This window comes from Rhineura floridana, chromosome 3 (assembly GCF_030035675.1).
Source record: "Rhineura floridana isolate rRhiFlo1 chromosome 3, rRhiFlo1.hap2, whole genome shotgun sequence".
NCBI lineage: Eukaryota > Metazoa > Chordata > Lepidosauria > Squamata > Rhineuridae > Rhineura > Rhineura floridana.
Window position 1 is genome coordinate 41912812 of NC_084482.1, and position 20414 is coordinate 41933225.

The following is a 20414-nucleotide window of genomic DNA, read 5'->3' on the forward strand; positions in this document are numbered from 1 at the left end:
ACAAATTTAAAATTATCCCATAAACTTAAAAAAACTTTATAAACTGTATCTTCTTAAAAGCTCCCTAAGTGATATACTGTATTTTAAAAAGTTTTAAGACCTTTTAAAACTGCAATATTAAAACAAAACAGTTTAATAGTATTGCTGCTGCTGCTATTTTATCCCTGATCATAATAAGCCTGATGCCTTTCACCATTTTTCTAAAGCTTAAAAGGTTAGATCTAGCACAGACCTTCTTTAGGGAGGGCATCCCACCTCTACAGTGCCAGATACTTTTCCAAAAATAATATTCTGATTTTTTAGGCCTTTGAAAAAAGACTATTCCAAATAGTTCCAACACATCATTTTTACAGCCATCGTTTTCTAGAAGTGGCATTGAGTTTCTTCATGAGGAGGCATCTACGTTCATCTTGCACTCCTAATGTAGCTGGGAGTTATTTAAGGTGTTGATTTAGAAATAAACTGCTGCAAAATTTAGGATAGATCGCAGTGTGGAATCTCATGTTTGAATTCTACCAATCCTGCATAAAAATAAACCTCCCTGGACACAGAAGACTAGCATGGGTTGCCTATCTAATTAGCTGTGAATTGTTCAGAGATGTGCTGTTCACACATGCATGTTCTGTGGTATTGGCAATGTTCTGAGAGCTAGAATTCAAGAGGTCAGAGCTGTTACATGCTCAAAACGTCACAACCTCAACCATCAAGTGACCATTTGCAATTGTGAGTGGCCCATCAGTGACAACACTGCAGTCACATCACACAGAATTAGTAGCAGGTTCGTGTCTCATTGCCTTGAACACAATGTTTTTTAATTGAGTTGGCTCAGTTCATACATTCAGCTGTCTGTCATCAAGCGTACAGTAACCAAAAAGTAGTCCAGAGAAATGTGTGAACCAAGTCTTTGAGAGCTCACCAATATTATATGCAACTCACACACCCTTTCAATCATTGTTCTATACTACATGTAGAGGCAGCAGATGTCACAATTTATAAGCAAAACAGTAATAATAAACCTGGCAACAGTGTATATCCTGTTAGGGAGAAAACACAAATACTTTGTACAATGTATACAAAACTTAGCTACTAGTCCACACTTTAAATTCTGCTATTGCTGACTAAAGAAGATAAAGCCAACAGCTGCCCTAGCAGCTCAAGAAATAAAGCTCTGAAAAGGAGCATTCCAAGTTATCCTGCAGTTGGTATTTTGAGGCTATTTTGGTTCTGTTATGCTACTGTAATGGTCTTTAGTACACGTCAGGGCTGTTGGTGTTCCCAAACTTGAGAATTAGTAGCAACAGGATTTACTTGTCTGCCTTCCATACAACTGCACAGGGCTAAAAAATCATGCTATACGTCCTTACAAGGAGATTTTATAAGACTCATTATGCTGTTCCAGAGTCTGCAGGATCCAGTGGACAAAATGCTATCAGGACAGACAGGTGTAAGGAACCTGTAGCCCTCCAGATATTACTGAACTATAATTTCCATCATCCCCAGCAAGCATGGCCAATGGCTAGGGATGATGGGAATTATAGTTCAGAAACATCTGGAGGACAAAAAAACCCCCACAACTGCATTAGGAGATTGGACCAGGGTTCAAATCCCTCTTTAACCATGAGTGACTATAGCCAACTAAATGTAAAACGAAATCATGAACAACTTCATAAGTTCATTGAGAAGATGAAGACTGTACAAATCTTTCAGCGAATTTGCATACTGCCTTGGATGAAGCTTTAGTCCAGCCTTTCCCAACTAGTGGGCCACCAGATGTTGATGGACCACAACTCCCATCAGCCTCAGGCAGCATTGCCAATGGTCAGGAAAGATGGGAATTGTGGTCCAACAACATCTGGTGGCCCACTAGTTGGGAAAGGCTGCTTTAGTCACACACAAGTCCTGGATGACAATGTACATCCCCATATTTACACATAGCTATATTCCAGCCAGTTTAATGGAACACAGATGCTCAGATGGAAATATACATCCAAATGCGCTTCTGCATCAGTAGTGTATGCAGATTTTCCTTGCAGAATTTGGGCAATTAGCTTTTAGATCTATTGCAAATCTTAGGCAATATAAATGTGAATATATGTAAATATATTCTGCCTCCTCTCATATGACTTTCTGCAACCTCTATCACCACACACAGCATATCAAGTACAACATATACAAAAAGGGGCATGCTTACAGACTGCCTCACAACTCTGGATTCCCCATTCCCTGGAGACTTCACTAAATCTTAATTTTAAACATCTTTCAGAAATTCTATAAGATGTTGCTAACTGGGCTGGATTATGATAATTTGGTTTAAGCAAGTAGTGGTGTTGGAGTCTGCAATGAATGAATAAATTGTACTTCAACTCTTTTTACCTATCGTTTAAACTGATTTTTTTTGGTATGTTAACAGTTCTCCACTTTCTGCTTTAGGATAGGATTATTAGCAACTTTAGATTAAAATCTTCTAATATATACCAATGACATGTTATTTCCAAGTCTCACTTGCACATAAGAATACCAAAACTCATACCAATAGTAGCTTCTGGACCACAGTCTTTGAATGATTAGTAGACTGAGATTTCTGGTCACTGACAAACAATCTCTGGCGAACTTGTGCAAAGCCTATAGCTTAACAGAATCACACACAAAGCATCAAAGCTCATAATCAATCAAAATATAAATGCATTCTAAAGAAACCCTGCTAAACTATGATTTAGCATGACATGAACAAGCCACAGAAAGACTCAATTTCTGACCCACACCCCTCTTCCCCTTTCATTGTCACAAGAACTTCAAAGCTTCCTCTTCTGATTTGGTAAACTGTGGTTTGACATGTTATCTAGAGCAACAAACTGTGATGAACATTAACTATCCTTAGTTTTAAACATCAACTTCACACTGTGGTTTCTGAAGCTGGCTTCACAACTAAACATACTTAACATTAGCCAGAGTTCCTGGGATAGACCACAGGCAAGCTGTAGGTAACTAAAAGCAGAACTGAAAGCTTCTGAACTCCTATTTGTGGTGATGTGAAGAGAAGAAAAGGGAAGGGTGTGAGAGAGAACTGGAGACTTGATGTAGCTCCTTCACCCTGTGCTAGACCACAGTTTAGTGCAGGGGCTGGGAACCTGTGGCGCTCCAGATGTTGCTGGACTACCTAACCATTGGCCATGCTGGCTCAGGCAGACAGAGTTGGAGTCCAGCAACATTTGGAGGGCCACATGTTCCCCATCCCTGCTCTACACTTTCAGAAAATGTGCAGCGTTTCAGAAATATATTCTGATTTGTGAAGACCCATATTCATATTTGTGTGAATGACATGAAAGAAGGCATTCTTAAGCCCTCTTCAGCCATACCAAATAGGGGTAAGTAAACATGTGAGGGGGCAGTAGGAATAAGTGTGCTAGCTCTGCACTTCCTTTTCAGATTCCAACACATAGAAGGCAACTATCCAGAAAACCAGGGTTCTAAAATACGCAAGGAACCTCAACAGATACAAAAGGCTCCATACTGCAGACATAACTTGAAAGGTGATGGAAACAGCAATGGGTCAACAGAGTTAGCATACTCATCCCCACTGTCCCCCTTATGCCTTCATTTCCCCCTACTTAGAACACCTCAAGAGGTCTACTGTTACACAATTAAATTTATGGTTGGCCCAGATGACCTTAAGAGTTTAATCACATCAAAAATATTTGTTAGAATGCCAAACTATGATTTGAAATGAATCTTCTAGCGCTCTTGTTGCAAAGAAACTCTTAGGCCAATACCAACAAGTCATGCTAGATTCACTATATAGTTTTTCACTATATAGTTTGAGCCTAGAATGTCCTAGGGGGCTTCCTTCTCTTCCATTAAAACACATGTTGAATGATGCCTTGGTTCACCTCCTGCCACCATCTGAGGTGCAGTTTATTTTAATTCATTTATACTAACATTTATATCCCACTTTCCCCCCGCAAAATGTTGCTCAAAGTGGCTGGCAAAGTACTAAAAAAGCACAAAAACCCACCTTTAAAACAAGTTTCCAAAACTACAAACCAATGACTAAAAGCAACACCAAAGAACAAAAAGCAAGAGCCAGAGCTACCAATAAACAAATTATATGAAGCAAGAGCAAAAACAAAGGCTTGTGTTTGTTTTTAAAGCCTTCAAATCCTGGCAGAACACAAATAGAGAAGATATTCTAACTTCTTACGGCAGGGAGTTCCACATATGGGACAATGCCATCAAAGAAAGCCCTCTCACTCATTGCCACCATCCACATTTCAGGAAGTAACAGCAAACGTAAGAGGGCTTCCGCAGTAGAAAGGTCATTACAGCACCTTGACAACCAGCATCCTGAATTGCACTTAGAAATGAATTGGCATACACTTCAACTGATATAATACAGAGGGTCACACAATCCTGGCACTTGACCCTGTTCAGATTTTCAGGGCAGCATTCTGCACTACTTGTAGCTTCCAAGTGGTTTTCAAGAGCAGCCCCACATAGGGCTTAATGGGAATCCAAGCAACATAACTAATGCATGTAGGGCTGTGGCCTGTACCAGGAATGGGAACAGCTGGTGCACCAGTCAAAGCTTGGAGAAAACCAACTGCAGCCAGAACTTGAGCATCTAATAACAAGACCAGGCCCAGGAGTACTTCCAAGCTATTAACCTGATCCTCTAAGGAGAATGCAAGCCAGCCCAGAACAGGATGTCATCCTATGCAGGCAAAATTTTGTTAATCCAAGCCTTTTCTGAATGAAAATTTTAAATACATTCCTGCTAATTTTCAATTTCCACTTATTGCCTTCTGGTGTTGTATTGTTATATTATCTATATTATTTCTGGCGTGCATGTTACACTTATTCTGAGGTTTTTATACACCATTAATATTTTATAATGTGAGCAGCTTATAAATATTTCAAAATAAAATGAAAGATTAAAAAATCACAGTAAATCTCCTGACCAACAGTAGATCTGTATTATCCAGTTTTATTTTCAGCTTGTTGACCTTTATTCAGTACAACACTGACTTCAAACACTGATTCAGAACCTTGGGTGTCATCAGCATCTTGATAAAAATGCACTCCCCACAACCAGATCTTTCCAATGGTTTCACGTAGATGTTAATGAACACGGGGATCAAAACAGACTTCATAGGGCAGAGGCCAAGGACCTGAGCATGAGTTTCCCCATCATCACCTTCTGAGACCTACCCACAGAGGACTGGAACTACTTAAAAACAGTTCCCCCCATTTCCCTCCAGCAACGCAGCCCAGGAGGCCACAGTCAATTAAATTTAAAACTGCTTAGAGGTTCAGCAGAACCAACAGGGATGCACTTCACTTGTCTAGCTCCCAGTGGAAATAAACTACTAGGAAGACCAAGGCAGTTTCCTTTCCAAAATGAAGTCTGAGATGGGTCCACAAAATTGCCACTGAGAAATTATTGAAGCTGGATTTATATCAACCTGGGACAGGATCTTTTCCATAGCAGTGCCAAAGTTTTGGAATTCTCTTTCCTAAAGATTTATGTAGTTGCAGGCCTTTTATAGGGCTTTTGAATGTTCTACTTTCATAGGCGTTTGAGCTAACAGGTTCGTTGTTGCCCTGACATTTTTATTGATGTTTCTTTGCTGTTGTTTTTGTTTTTACTTTAATTGCTGAGCATATGTTAGCTGACAGTGCCTTTGGGCAAAAGGTGAATTACAAATTAAGTAAATAAAATTTAAAAATAATGTCCTATTTGCCATCACCCGAACAGCATAAAAGTCAACATTTGGTCATTCATGAGAGCAGCTTAAAATGCTAACAGAAATACAAGAGGCTTGTAAAGCAATTAACTGGGAATGTGGGTACCCAATAGGCAAGAACACAGCTGTAACTGAGAAAAGAAAATATTTACAGTGTCATTCATATAATGTGACAGCATCTGGACAGTTAAGTTGGGTGTTCTCACAAATCAATCCAACTCATGAATTGTGAAAAGCATTTTCATTTCCACAATGAAAACCACAGGGAAGATTCAACTGTCCTCAGAAGAGTACATACTGAACAGCAGCCCTAATCTCAGCTCCTTCCAGAGAGATGTATAATATAATTGCCATGCAGCTCGTGCAAAGGTAACCAAATAATCGATGGCAGTCTCTGTCCACTTTGGACAGAAACCCTACTAACTGTGTGACTGCAGCAAATGTCAATGTGGGTGGAGTTTTTCACTCACAGAGAATAAAGTTTCATCAACAATAGGCATAACTATGCCCACTGTACTCCTGCATGACAACTGCAATACATCACTGTGAAAAGAACAGCAGTCACTAAGGGTCACTTTTTAGCTGATCTCTTCCTCCACCCCCACCATTTCCTTACACCAGTTTCCAAATAGGGCATTTTGAGGGCTTTGGTATGGATTACTACCACTTTTATGATTTTATGATTTTTAATATGTTTTGTTTAAGTTGTTTTACAATGTTTTTAGTGTTTTGTCCCGTCTGCCACCTTGGGCTTCTTCTGGGAGGAAGCGTGGGATAGAAATTTAAATTAACAACAACAACAGCAACAAGTAGTAGTAGTAACAGTAGTAGTAGAAGTAGTAGTAGGTGTTGAAAAAAAATCTTAATTCTCACCCTAACCATGGATAATAGACTGGAAGCACCTTTGGGCTTGCAGACCCCTCCTCCTCCCTTCTTGCAAATTCCTCCCTGTGCTAAATCAAGGTGTGTTATTTCTGCACCAGCATTTTCACTAAGCATGGTTAGGTTGAATAGTAGTTTGCAAAGCTGCCTCTAATAAACTCTAGTTTGAAGGAGTCCTAACATTACCTGTTATGGAAGGTGAACCTGCATGCACAGTGTGGAAGGAAGGAGCATGCAAGTTCACTAGGCACGCTATGGCTAGACATCTTCACTGGGTGATTGATATATAATGCTCATCAGCATGATGCAAATTTTACCAAATGAAAGATTCCCACTGCTCTGAATTGTTAGCTGCAATACTTTATTTTCAAGGAACAACTTATTTTTCAGCACTTTAACAAAACATATTCCTAGGGTGTCACAGTAAGTGTATGCACCAAGTAGGTCAACAGGTGGATATAATACCTGCAACCAAGCATACCATCACAACCAATGGATTTTGTGGCTCAGAACACTCACTGTGCAACCACTTCAAAAATGTTTACCAAGTAAAAAACACAGACACATGCCTTAGGAGAGATTATAAATATAGGCAAATGGGGCCAACAAGCTACGTCTTACTAGACACAAGCAGGCTGGTATACCCTGCTCAAAACATGCCTAACCCACTCCTCAGTTTGCTAAGTGAGGACACAACAAACCACAGCACCGGTGTAGCATTGTGTGTGAACCAACACTCTCCAAACAATGTTTCTCACCATGCAATATGCAATGGTTCACATGTTAATCCTAAGCCTGCTGTGGTTTGCTTCCTCCTCGTTCAGCAAAGGGAAGAGTGAGGTAGGCATGATTTGACTAGTTGGCACCAGCTCACTGCTCATTCATGCGACATGTGAACCAGGGCAACAAAGGCATAGATATCTACTGAACCTGGCTGATCGATCATCAGTGGCCATCAGGAAGAACGAAGGAAAACCCTGATGCCAACTGCTGGAAACAAGAAGCAGATACAAAAAAATTCTTGAAAATAAATTGGGCTGTTTTGTTTAGCACCAAGTCATACTGATATATATATATATATATATATATATATATATATATATATATACATGAGGAAAAAAATCATCTCGACTTGTTAGACTGATGTGCATCAATGGTACAATGTTAGCATGCAAGGCAAATTAGATATTAAGAATTTATTTAAATCCATTCAGAAACTGAATTATATCCTTTTTAAAATATGCACTATAGCAGCAAACTGAACAATAGCTACATTTGCTTTTCTAAAGATGAACAATTATGAAGGTCTCCTTGGACCAAAATTCAATTCCAGTATCCTAAATACAGCTAAATATTGTTAGTGCTATGAAACAATCCCTTGCCATTGAAAAGCCACACTGAAGGGAAAACCACAAATGACAGCTAGGAACCATTATAACTAAACAAAACTTTAAACTTGCTCATGCTATGTTAATTCTGATCCTGTGAAATAGAAACACTTGACTTTATAAACCACCTTACTTTATAAAGCACCTTGGAAAACTCAAAATCTATTTTAATATGTATGTGTGCCTTTGATCTTCTGATACAAAAAAAAATGTTCCCTAGTTTTTCTCAAAAGTTTCACAAAGCCACTGTATTAGGCATATTTAGTATACCGCACTTGGCTTTCCTTGTTCAACTGATAAAGCACTGGATTATATTCTCAGTTATATCTGCCAATATTTAGGTCCCAATCCTGCTTATTTACATAGTTTTAAAAACACATGCAAGTATGTAAAATAGTTGCCAAATGTTTGCCCTCACATCAACTCAGCAGAATTAAGCACATGAGATATTAGTCAATTATATTTTGCTCAATTAAATTTACCTTTTTAAAAAAAACTGCACTCTTAATATGTTAGAAGTAGAACATGATCCAAAAACAATCAAAATATTAAAACTTGTACAACATTTAGAGTCTAAAATGTTAACTATAAATTCTAGCAATGATCAAACTGATATGGTCACTGTATTAATTAAAAAACGACAGTCTCTCTTTAAAACAGACAAGTTTTTTTTAAAAATTGATACTTTAAATTAGTAATAAAAAGATATCCATTCGATTTTTTAAAAAATACTACAAAGGCAAAAGATGGCTTCACACACTTACTCAGACCATAATGCACTTTCAATAACATTTAACAATTCAACCTGTATTCTGAACACCGTGCTTTCCTTTGTAAACTAAACAGCCACTGAGTTTTGTACAAACTCAACAATCCACAGGATACTTCTATTTTTTTCTGTTCATAGGCATCATATGTATGCTGCACAACCTCTCTGCCATTATTTCGGCTAGCCCAAATTGATGCTACAGACACCCTTCGAAGACAATGTTTACAAATAACTTTTTCTGGGAATGCAGCTCCTTTCCTCAAGTAGTACACGACCCCCCCCCAGCAGTTTTTCAACTGTTGATTACAGGCATCCGCCCCTTGTCCGATTTTTGCAGAAGCCCCTTCCTATCCTCCTCCCTTTCCCAAGGTCCACCACCTTCTCCTGTCCCACGCATCCCTGTCGCTGTGTTTCAGCATCGCCTAACTCGCTTCCCCCAACCCTTGGCCGCACATCTGTAAACAGACATTAACCCCCCGAAAAGCGTTTCCTTCCCTCTCCCCCCTATGCAATCTGTACGTCTAGATGGAGCGGGTGGGGCGCTTTTCTCCTGCCCTCGCAGCGAGCGACAAATAAGCTGTCCCCACACCACCGACGACGTACCCGGGGTGCTGCTGTAGGTGCTGTGGCTCCTGAAGCTGCTCTCAGTGCAATAGCTGGCATCGTCCTCGTCCTCCATCTCTTCGGGGTAATCAGAGTCGTCGTCGTCGTCGTCCTCCTCTTCCATGACCACCTCCTCTTCCTCGGAGTCCTGCTTCTCCTCCGGCTCTCCTTCCTCCTCTTCGTCGGACACCACGCTCTCGTCCTCCTCCTCCTCCTCACTCTCATGATCATCGTAGACCACTTTGCTGCTGTTGCTCCTCCTGGAAGAGGCAGCGGCAGCAGCCCTGCTTTGGCTGCCGCTGCTGCTCCGGCTGCTGCCGCCGCCGCCTCCCCCCGCCGCTGCTGCGCCAGCTCTGCCTCTGCCCCTACCGCTACTGCCTCCCCCACCAGGGGTGCTGCTGCTGCTGCCGCCACCGCCTCCCTTCCTCCTGCCACCCCCCCTAGGGGAGACGGAGATGGAGGAGGAAGAGGAGGCCTGGGCAGCCCCGACCCCCCTCGGCCTGGGCCCTACAGCCACAGCCGCCTGGGCCGCCGAGGCCGCCCACCTGCCCCGGCTGCTGCCCCGCAGGCGGGACCTCAGTCCCCCGATGGGGCCCGGTGGGGCGGGTGGAGCCGGGGTGCTCGCCCGAGCCGGGGCCGCCGCAGGCTGCTGGTGCTTGGGCGGCCTGCCTCGCCGGCCCCGCATCGCTGGGCGCTGGCCGAGGGGGGGAGAAGGAGCGAGGGGTGGGGAGAGGCTGGCGAGGGCACTCGGGTTCCGGGCGGGCGGCTGCCGGGGAGCTCCTCCCCGCGGTAAGAGTTCTGGGCCAGGGAGGGGCGCCGCCGAGTTGCGAGGGCCGAGGGCTCAATCCGAAACGCCGGCGTCCCGCTCCGGATCGCCACCGGCCGCCATCTTGTTTCTTCGTCTCTGCCTCGGATCGCTCCGCTCTGACTGGGGGAAGCGGCGGCAGGCCCTGAGCGGCTCACGTGACCAGGTTGCTGGGCGCCGAAGCACCGCTAGAGGGTGCCGGAGGCCAGCGAGCGGCGGCTGCTTCAGTTCATGTTGGTGCCGCTGCCTGAGCCCCAGACGGAGATAGGGTCGAGCTGCAGCGCCCGGTACAGCCACCCTTTCGGAAAGCATCTCCGCACTCACAAACGCGCCTCAGACACCTGTTACCGCACAGCGCAACGAGGTCAATCCCACTTCTTTCTCGCTCCCCCTCAACACACACACACTCGCACTGTAATGCCACAAAATCCTTTTTAGTCTCACAGGGCGTTATCACCTTTCCATAGAATATTTTTTAAAAAGCCATTGCTCATTTGCACATCCTAATTTAAACGAATTTAAAATGTATAACCATTTAAAACTATTCCTTTAATGGCTGTGCAAAAGACTCAAGCCAGCCAAGTCAAGCTTCAGCTATGGGGCGGTATACAAATACAATAAATACAATAAAATAAATTTAAAAACTAGCTTGAAACTTTATCCAAAACACTAAGCAGTTTGTCCCTGTCCTTAAATTCAACTACTGTGGTAAAACAGGCAGGGCCAACTAGGCAGCTGCCTAGGGCGCAGACCTCAGAGGGGCACAGTACTGACCTTTGAGGGGCACAGTTTTATACAGATTAGGTTTTTTAACCCTTGGAAAAAATGCAACTAAAATAAATTTAGCAGTTTCAAGTTTTGTGCTTTTCATTTTTTCTACAAGACATCCGTTTTTGAAAATTGAAGTTAGCAGTTGGGGGGGTGTGCAAGTAGTTAGCCTTGCCTAGGGCGCAAAATAGCCTGGCACTGAAAACAGGACTTCCATAGTCTATAGTATGGAAGTAGGAAGTATACTATGACAGTAGGCTGCATACACACCATACATAAAGCACATTTCCCTGGCACCCTCCCTCCAAATATCCTAGGAACTATAGTTTACCCCAACATAGCTACAGTTGCCAGCATCTTTAACAAACTACAGTTCCCAGGATTGTTGGGTGGGGGTAGAATGTCCTTTAAATGTATGATGTAATAAATGTATTGCACTGCCAGTTGTCTTTTGGCTTTTAATTGATCTCCCACATTGTGCCAATCACCCTGCACAGGGCAGAACTTTCCTACATTCCTGTTGAGCCTAGTCATTGCTGGACACCTCACTTAAGAGAACCTTCAGTGGTGAAGCTTGGTAGTTTTAGATCCTGGATTTAATGGTTTTATGGATGGGTGGGTGGGGTGGTCATTTAATATTTAATAATTAGCATTTCTCCCCCACTCACTGCATTTTCATAATTTACAGCTGCTTCTGCAATGCTGTATAATTAGAGCAAAACATCCCAAACAGAAAGCACTTTGTCAACCTAGATTTAAAAAAGAAGAAATACTCGGAGTATGTACACTTTTGCATTTTAAAAACATGCTTAAATCATAGCACCATCATGATTACAACAGGAATGAAATAGGGTTTGTTTCTGCTGCACTGATGCTAAACACATCTCTAGGGAATAAGCACAATTTTGTTGTGGAACAGGATTATACATTATAAGAATTAAAATAATATGAGCAACTCTAACCATAGAAATTCGTTGCCAGCTGCCCCTTATTATAAAATGTTTTTTAAAATAAAAAGAAAGGATGCTGCATTAAGCAGTGTTGGTCACAGTGGACTACAATAGGCCCATGCCAATCTAGATGCAGGCACCAGGACTGTTAGCCATTGCTGCCTTCATCTGGTACTCTCTGAGTGTCTCCTGGGTTGTGCAGCCCCGGACTTCAGCCTCAAAGGTCCAGACTAACTGCACCAATGATGGTTACTACTAATTCATCTAAGAATCTATATTAAGGTCTCGAAGTGACTCTCTAATTTCTCACAAGGCTTTCCAAAATCTTGCTTCAAAGCTTAGTCTGTGCCAAGGCTTACCCTAAAAATGAGTTATGGAGGGCAGGGCTCCATTCAATAACACGTGAAGGTCTTATAATCGTTAGGTTTTATTTTGTTGAAGTTGTATCTTATTTGAAATCCAATAAAGATAATATAATTTAGGAAAAGAAAGACATATGTGATTTCCTTACAAATGAGCGCTTCTCAACATATTCAGAATATCTTGTCCTCAGAACAAGTATTAGGACTTTAATGCAAAAATATTTCATTCCCAGACACCCAGCTTTATATTGCTGGTAGAAATATAGAAGTCTGAAAATCTCTAGGAAACACAACCAATATGGAGTTTTAGGACGCAATTCAACTCATATTTACACCAAGCTGAGGGGAATTGGATATGGCGGGTCCCCAGCTGAGCCAGCAGAAACTCCTCACCCCAGCTCAGCCATGGCAGAACTGGGACGCTGCCTGCTCATCCAGGAGTCTGCCGGGGAAGCCTAGCCTGGTGGAAAGAGTGCTGGCGGAAGGCCTCCAAAAGGGGCATTCTGGGGGGGGTGTTGGAGGAGGGGGACTTATGTAATATCCATCTCATGTTCAGAGCACTCCTGTGGGTCTCAATCCAGGCCAAAGTTATGCCGGGGAAAATGTCGGTTTAAGAAAATAATTACAATGGAAGTTTATGGAGAATGCTTACTCCCCAGTAGGGATATTCACAAGAGCTGGCTTTTACTTTCCAGTCCCTGTGTGCAGCTCCCAGTAGCTCCCAAATGTGAAATGGCTACTGTGGACCTTTCTGCTGGCTCCTTCTCCACCAGCCACCTTTCAGCCGGCTTCCCATGGGTTGGATTGATCTGACCAAATCTGGATTACTACATAGAGTTGGATCCAGATGTACCATAAAGTGAGTTCTATTCATTGGATGCTCATAGAGGCAGGAGGCGCAACCTCCTTAACCCCGGAACCCGCTGTGCCCCCTGAGAAGCTGCTTCAGAGTGTTTGAGGCTTTCTGGAACAGTAAGGGAGATGGTACTGGGGGAAGGGGTGGGATAAGTGAAAATTATCTCCCACCCCTTCCTCCAGCAGGAGCATCCCCTGGACTGGAGTCACTTCTGAACAGAAGGAATCCTTCTGTAGTCTGACGATATCTGGGAATCCAAGGCTGAAGAACAGTGCAAGTATAAATAAAGCCCTAAATACAGCTTGTGTCTCCCCCTTCAGCCATCGTACTGAGCTGAACTCTCCCAGGTAGGCCACACACAAGGAATTGTAAGTGGAATGTAGTGTTACCAGATTTTTATTAAAATTAAATGTGCAAAGACTAATATTTTCCTCCTTAAAACTTACTTAAAATGGAGGTATTTACTTAATTGTTTATCTGGAGTCTTTTGTGTTGCATCCACCAGGTTCACATGCAGAAACTGGCAGGAGAACCTTGTGCAAGTAGAGCTCCATTGGTGCATGATTCTTCCTTCCACCTGATTTCAAGTGATTTCCCATCCCACTGCTGCCTTGTACAACACAGCCCACACTGTTCAAACCCCCCTGGAAAGGCTCTTTTTTGGGGTGTGTGTGCATGGACTGCAGAGGGGAGGAAGGGAAATTATAGTTGCATAAGCTGTTTTCTGCTCACGTAGCCATTGGATACAACACTTTATTTAAATTGTTTTGAAATGCTTTAATTACTGTTTTTATTGATAATTTTAATTTTCAAGCAGTATATACTTTTATAAAATAAAAAAGCTATGAGACTGGCTTAGATAAGAGTTTAAAAATGCAACCTTATTCATTTTGCCTACTAAAGGCTACTCTAATCTTGCAGCATAGAATAGCCCCCTGCTCCCTATGATCTATACAAATAATATTGTAGTCAGCAGCCTTACCCTGTGATCCTGATCATATAACAAGAAAGTTCTGATGGGGAATTTAGGGGTCCAATGGACCGGGGGTCCTGAAGAAATTGAAGACACGGGCTTGTAGCAAAAACATAGGCCTTTATTTAGTAAGGAAACTTACAGGTGGTCAGTTTCCCATGATGTTCGATAGAGCTCTGCCACATGGCACTGATGTTCACAATTTTATACCCTCCAAGACAAAGAAATTAGCATCTTCCAATCCAAAAGTTATAAATAATCAATACATAGTTATGATGATGTTTACATTAAAACTAGCCAACCAGATAATCTCTCAGAATTCCTAATACCAGCCCATCACTTATCTGACCCAATACATTCCAAAGCTGACCCTTCATGACCTTTTGGAGACACTGAGGCTGCTTTAGCAAGGTCTTACACATCAAAATCTAATCTCCAGGGTCTTCCTGTCCTAGCATACTGAACATATTGAACATTCCAAGAAGGAACCTTGCAAGTGACCTCAGAGAAACAAAAGCAGCAGAGAATAAGAGCTTTTCAGCTTTGATTCACAAATTGATATATTATTTCATTTTTACTATAAGACATATTGTTTATTAGTTTATTATAAAAATTCCACATCATCTCCCCCCTTTGAAGCTAGCTACAAAACTAGCTTCACACAATATATCTTAGCTGCTCTGGAACTCCTTCCTTTGCCTACAGCTGCGAGTGTTAGGCTTGTGCGAGTCTTTGTAGGGGCTTTATTTTGGACCGTTTCCTTTGGTGAGGGTGGAATTGAAGACATCTCCATATTACAGATTTTTGGACTTGATAGAGGGTGTCTTTCCGCTGTTCCCAGATTGCAGTTAAAAATGAGCTCAAGTCGCTTCACAGACAAGTATCTGTAGCCTGCTGTACAAACCCCCTTAGATGATGAGGTGAAGGCTTCGCAACTACCAGACAGAATGGAAGAACGGCAGTTCTCATCCTTCTCTGTCCTGCCCAGAGTGCGAGACACGAGATGGAGGTGAGACTGGAAGTAATTCTTGTTTTATTAAAGTAACGGTTACATCAAAAGCAGTGCACTTCATAGACCTAACTATGCTGACTCACTAATGACCCCAACTAGGCTAACTAGACATTCTCTGCAGCGTATGGAGTAAGTTGACTCAGCACCCCAATCAGGGGGGCACCGCCTTAAATATGGAATGTCTTAGCCCGTAATCTCTGACTCCTGCGTACCACCTTCTGACCATCCCGCTTCTCGTGTCGTCTCATGCGGGGTGAAAGGGGGTGAGCTTCCATCTGCTCATCGGACAACAAAGGCTCGTTAGGTGCCGGCTCAATCTCGGAGGGCGGAGTGCAGGTTGGCGGGGAAGCGTTTGAAGTGCCAGTTGGGGAATCCTGTGGGGGTGGAGTTGGCGCGTGTGCCAGATCGCTTGCCAACAGCTCCGTTGGAGTGCTTACAGTTGGAGCAGGAGCCGCGTCAATGTGAGGTATGTCCGTGGGAACTTGTGGGCTGTCAGCATCTCCCCCCCTCAATGTCCTCGAAAACCTCCTCCTCCTCCTCTGATATCTCTCCCTGATCCACCTGGGGAACTGGGGCTCAACATCACCCCCCCTCCATCCACTATTCCCCTCCACCCCCTGGGCTTGGGCTTGTTCGGGTAGGCATCGTGGAATTCTCTCCCAAAGTCTGGTGAATGGACGTCATCCACCACTTCCCAGGAACACTCTGACAGATCATACCCCTTCCAGTGGATTAAATATTGAAGCTGCCCCCTGCTTTTCCGCAAGTCTAGTATCTGCTTCAGCTCGTATTCCTCCTGCCCATTCACCGTGAGAGGAGGCAGCAGCTCCATGGGTGCCTTGTGGGGGTCGGGAGGGTGTTCTAACATCAGCAAGGATCGATGGAACATGGGACGTATCTTGAAGGTGGGGGTAGTTTCAGGCGGAAGGCCACTGGGTTGATCTGAGCCTCCACTTCAAAGGGTCCTACCCTTCAATCCTCCAACTTATGACAGTGCCCCTGCATTGGCAAATAATGCGTAGACAGCCACACTTTGCCCCCCACTCGGATCGGAGGGCCCTCCTGCCGATGCCAATCCGTAGCCTTTTTATAGTCCTCCTTAACCCGCTCTAGCTGTTCCTTCAACAGTTGTGGCATAGCCTGAAGCTCTTGTACAAAGTCCTCCGCTGCCAGGATGGATAGGCTGGCTCTGGGGGCAGCAAAAGCTCAAGGGTGATATCCCAGGTTGGCAAAAAAGGAGTCTGTTGTGTGGTTTGCGTGCACAACATTGTTGTAAGTGAACTCTGCTAGGGGCAAGAAGGAGACCCAGTTGTCCTACTGATAGTTGACATAACAATGCAGGTACTGTTCTAACGTGGCATTAACCTTTTCTGTTTGCCTGTCTGTCTGCGGGTGATGGGACGATGAAAGTCTCAGTTCACTCTGCAGGATTTGCCACATTGCTCGCCAGAAACACGCCGTGAACTGATTCCTCAGTCAGAGACCAAACTGTCTGGGAGACTGTGCAACCTGTACACATGCTGCACATACAAACAGGCCATATCTTGAGCATTCGGAAGACCGGTGCATGGGATGAAGTGCACCATCTTCATGAAGGCATCCACTACTACCAGCACTGTCATTTTCCCTTGCGAGGAAGGGAGGTCAGTGTCGAAGTCCATGGTGATCATCTGCCAGGGTCCTTGAAGGGTTGGGAGTGGCTCTAAGAGCCCCACAGGTTGCCCTGTGGTATGCTTGGCCCGAGCACAGGTGGGACAGGACCGGACATAATGTTGCACCTTGTGAGGCGTCCTTCCCTGGCTCTCCCTGTCAGGTTCCTACCTGCGCGTGGCTACTGCCTGTCACTAGGCACCACCAGGGACTCCACCAGTCCGGACTGTCCTTTTTTATTGTTTCTCTCCCCGCTCTAGCACAGATCTCAACAGATCCCCCTGCTAGGCAACCACCAGTCACGTCCTAATACTAGTATTCCCAGAGATTCTGAATACTGGTATTGTTATTCTCTTCACCGCTGCCACCATTTGTTACAGTTCCCCTTCAGCCTTGGTCATTACCTTACCCTCCCTTCTGGTCTGTGAAACCCCAGCCAAGGATCAGGCCTTTGGTAAACCAAATTAAGTATTTATTAAAGATAACAAAGCTAACAAGATTAACAAGATTTCTTCTTAAGGCACATAAGCATATGGTTTTACTCAATACTAATCCGAACTCCACCCCCCTCCTTCTCCACTCTCTCCTGTCAAACAACTCTCTAAACCCCACCAAGCAACCCACTCAGTTCTCTTCTCCCCCCTGATTCCACTCTCACTCTTCCTTTTATACGTTCAGCCATTTTAAACACTCAGCCAATCATCGAGCATTCTACTGCCCATTCTCTCCCCCTCCTCTTTCACTACTTACCATATATCTTCTAAACAACCAACACTTACCATATATACATTAATATAGGAACATCACATTCCCCCCCCTTAAAACAACGGCAGAGTATTATTCCTGTTCCAGGATTTATACGTCGCGTTAACAAATAAAAGTCTCTATGGGGAAAATGTCTTTCTTTGTTCCTCCATCTGGTCACGTCACTGCAGTCCCAGCCATTTGCCTGGAAAGTCCATCGGCCAGTACATTGTCCTTGCCTTTTATGAACTGGAAGTCCACTTGATAGTCCTGTAGGGCCCAGGACCACCTCTGCAGCATAGTGTTATGGTTTTTCATAGTCTGCAACCATAACAAGGCCCGATGATCCGTAGTCACGGTGAATCTTCGTCCCCACACGTATGGGCACAACTTGTTCAGTCCCCACACGACCGCTAGGCACTCCTTCTGGACCGACGAATAGTTTTTCTCCCTCGGCGTCAGCTTGCGACTCAGGTACGCCACTGGATGTCTGGTGCCTTCTCTCTCCTGTAGCAAGACGACTCCCAGCGCCAGGTCCGACGCATCTGTAGCCACAATGAATGGTTTCTCATAGTCTGGTGCTATTAATATGGGTCCTTGGCATAAGGCTTGCTTCAGTAGATCAAAAGCCTTCTGACATTCATCCGTCCATACCACATGCTCAGAACACTTCTTCTTGGTTAATTCATGCAAGGGGGTTGCTATTTCCCCAAAATTTCTCACAAACTTCCTATAAAATCCAGCCACACCCAGAAATGCCCTTACTTGTTTTTTGGTTAAGGGGATCGGCCACGCTTGTATTGCCTCCACCTTGCTCCATAAGGGGGTGATTTTCCCACTCCCCACCTTATGTCCTAAATAGATTACTTCCTTTAGTCCAAACTGGCATTTCTTAGCTTTTATTGTGAGGCCTGCTTTTCTTAAGGCCTCCAATACTGTTGTCAGGTGTTGGACATGCTCAGGCACCGACTTGCTAAAAATGGCCACGTCATCGATATAAGCCACTGCAAAATCTGACATGCCTCGCAACACAGTATTGATTAGCCTCTGAAATGAACTTGGTGAGTTCCTTAGTCCCATGGGTAAGGTCACAAACTCATATAACCCATCTGGTGTACTGAAGGCAGTTTTGGCTCTGGATTGCTCGTCTAGTTCCATTTGCCAAAATCCTTTACAGAGATCTAGTGTAGAGATAATGGTTGCTGCCCCCAATAACTCTAACATTGCGTCTACCCTAGGCATAGGATACGCATCTGGGACAGTAATTTTATTGATTAGCCGATAATCAATGCAAAACCTGGTTGTTCATCTTTTTTCGGAACCAGGACAATACTTGAGGCCCAGGGACTGATGGATTCCCTGATCACTCCTAATTCCAGCATATCTTCCACCTCCTTTTTGATCTCATTCAAAACTTTCCCATTCACACGGTACGGAACAGATCTGATTGGGGCATGATCTCCAGTATCAATGGAATGTATAACTATACTGGTTCGGCCAGGTTGTTACTAAAGAGATTCTGATAGGTTTTCAAAACTCTCAGAATCTCTTCTTTTACTTCCTCCTTCACCTCCTCTGACCATTCCACTTGATCTACCCCTCCTTTGTCTTTGCTTTCCTGTACCAAATCTGGAAGTTCAGGCCCACTTCCCTCAGGGAATAAGGTAACTTGCAACACCTGTGCATCCCTGGTATGGTAAGGCTTCAACATATTTACATGAACCACTTTGCTTTTGTTTAATTGGTCTGTGGTGATTACATACGTCACTGTGTCAAGCCTTTCTCTGATGGTATATGGTCCTTCCCAGTTAGCCTGTAATTTGTCATGTTTCCTGGGTATGAACGCCATAACCATATCTCCCACATCATACACACGTTCCCTGGCTGTTCTGTCATACCAGTAATGTTGCTTCTCCTGTGCTTGACTCAAATTCTTTTTCACCATCTCCATCACTGATGTTAATATATTGCGGAATTCCAATACAAAATCTACTACAGATGTTTTGTACTCTCCCAGGGTTCCTTCCCATGAATGTTTTAATAGTTCCAAAGGTCCCCTCACTTTTCTAGTGAACATCAGTTCAAAGGGTGAGAAGCCTGTTGACTCCTGAGGGACTTCTCTGTATGCAAACAAGAAGCATCCCAAACGTTCATCCCAGTCTTGTGGGTGATCTTGAACATAGCTTCTGATCATGCCCTTCAAAATGCCATTGAATCTCTCTGTTAACCCATTAGTGGCAGGATGGTAAGTAGTGGTCTTTAGATGTTTTAGACCACAACATTTCCACATACATTGCATCACTTCTCCCATGAATACACTGCCTTGATCCGTCAGCACTTCATGAGGGAAACCCAGCCTCATAAAGATTTTTAATAAAGCCTCTGCCACTACAGGGGCTTCCACGGATCTTAGTGCTTCTGCGTCTGGGTACCTGGTGGCAAAATCCACCACCACCAATAGATATTTCTTGCCATGCCTTGTGGGTTTGGAAAAAGGGCCCACCAAATCTATTCCCACTCTATAAAAGGGTTGTCCAATTATAGGAAGGGGCTTTAAGGGTGCCTTAGTCTTTACTCCACTTTTCCCCACCTTTTGGCATATTCCACAAGATAGACAATGTTGTTTTACATCTTTGGAGATGTTTGGCCAATAATAGTGTGCTGCCAATCTCCTCTTGGTCTTTTTTATTCCCAGATGTCCTGCACATGGGACATCGTGGGCTACCTCTAGCAATCTGGTTCTGTATTTGCTAGGTACTATCAATTGCTTCACTGGTTCACATTCATCCTTTCTCTCAGCAGGCATCCACAGTCTATATGAAATCCCATTCTCACACACAACTTGATTCCTCAGTTAGTCAGTGAAAGGAATCTGTTGGGTCAGAGCTTGTTCCTTTATCTGCTTCAAATT

General features: G+C 43.7%; 1 protein-coding gene across 12 annotated transcripts in view; it reads right to left on the reverse strand.

Annotated features, from left to right (window-relative positions):
• The window catches only part of BPTF (bromodomain PHD finger transcription factor), a 116456-nt gene extending 106089 nt beyond the window's left edge, over nt 1-10367 (reverse strand). For 11 of the 12 annotated variants that reach the window (XM_061615567.1, XM_061615564.1, XM_061615560.1 and 8 more), the window contains exon 1: nt 9384-10366. In XM_061615567.1, coding sequence (XP_061471551.1) covers nt 9384-10068 — 685 coding nt within the window. In that variant the 5' untranslated portion in view covers nt 10069-10366. Of the gene's footprint in view, nt 1-9383 lie in introns of all 12 variants that reach the window. The other variant, XM_061615557.1, reaches the window with a different exon arrangement.
• Between the last annotated feature and the right edge of the window lie 10047 nt (nt 10368-20414).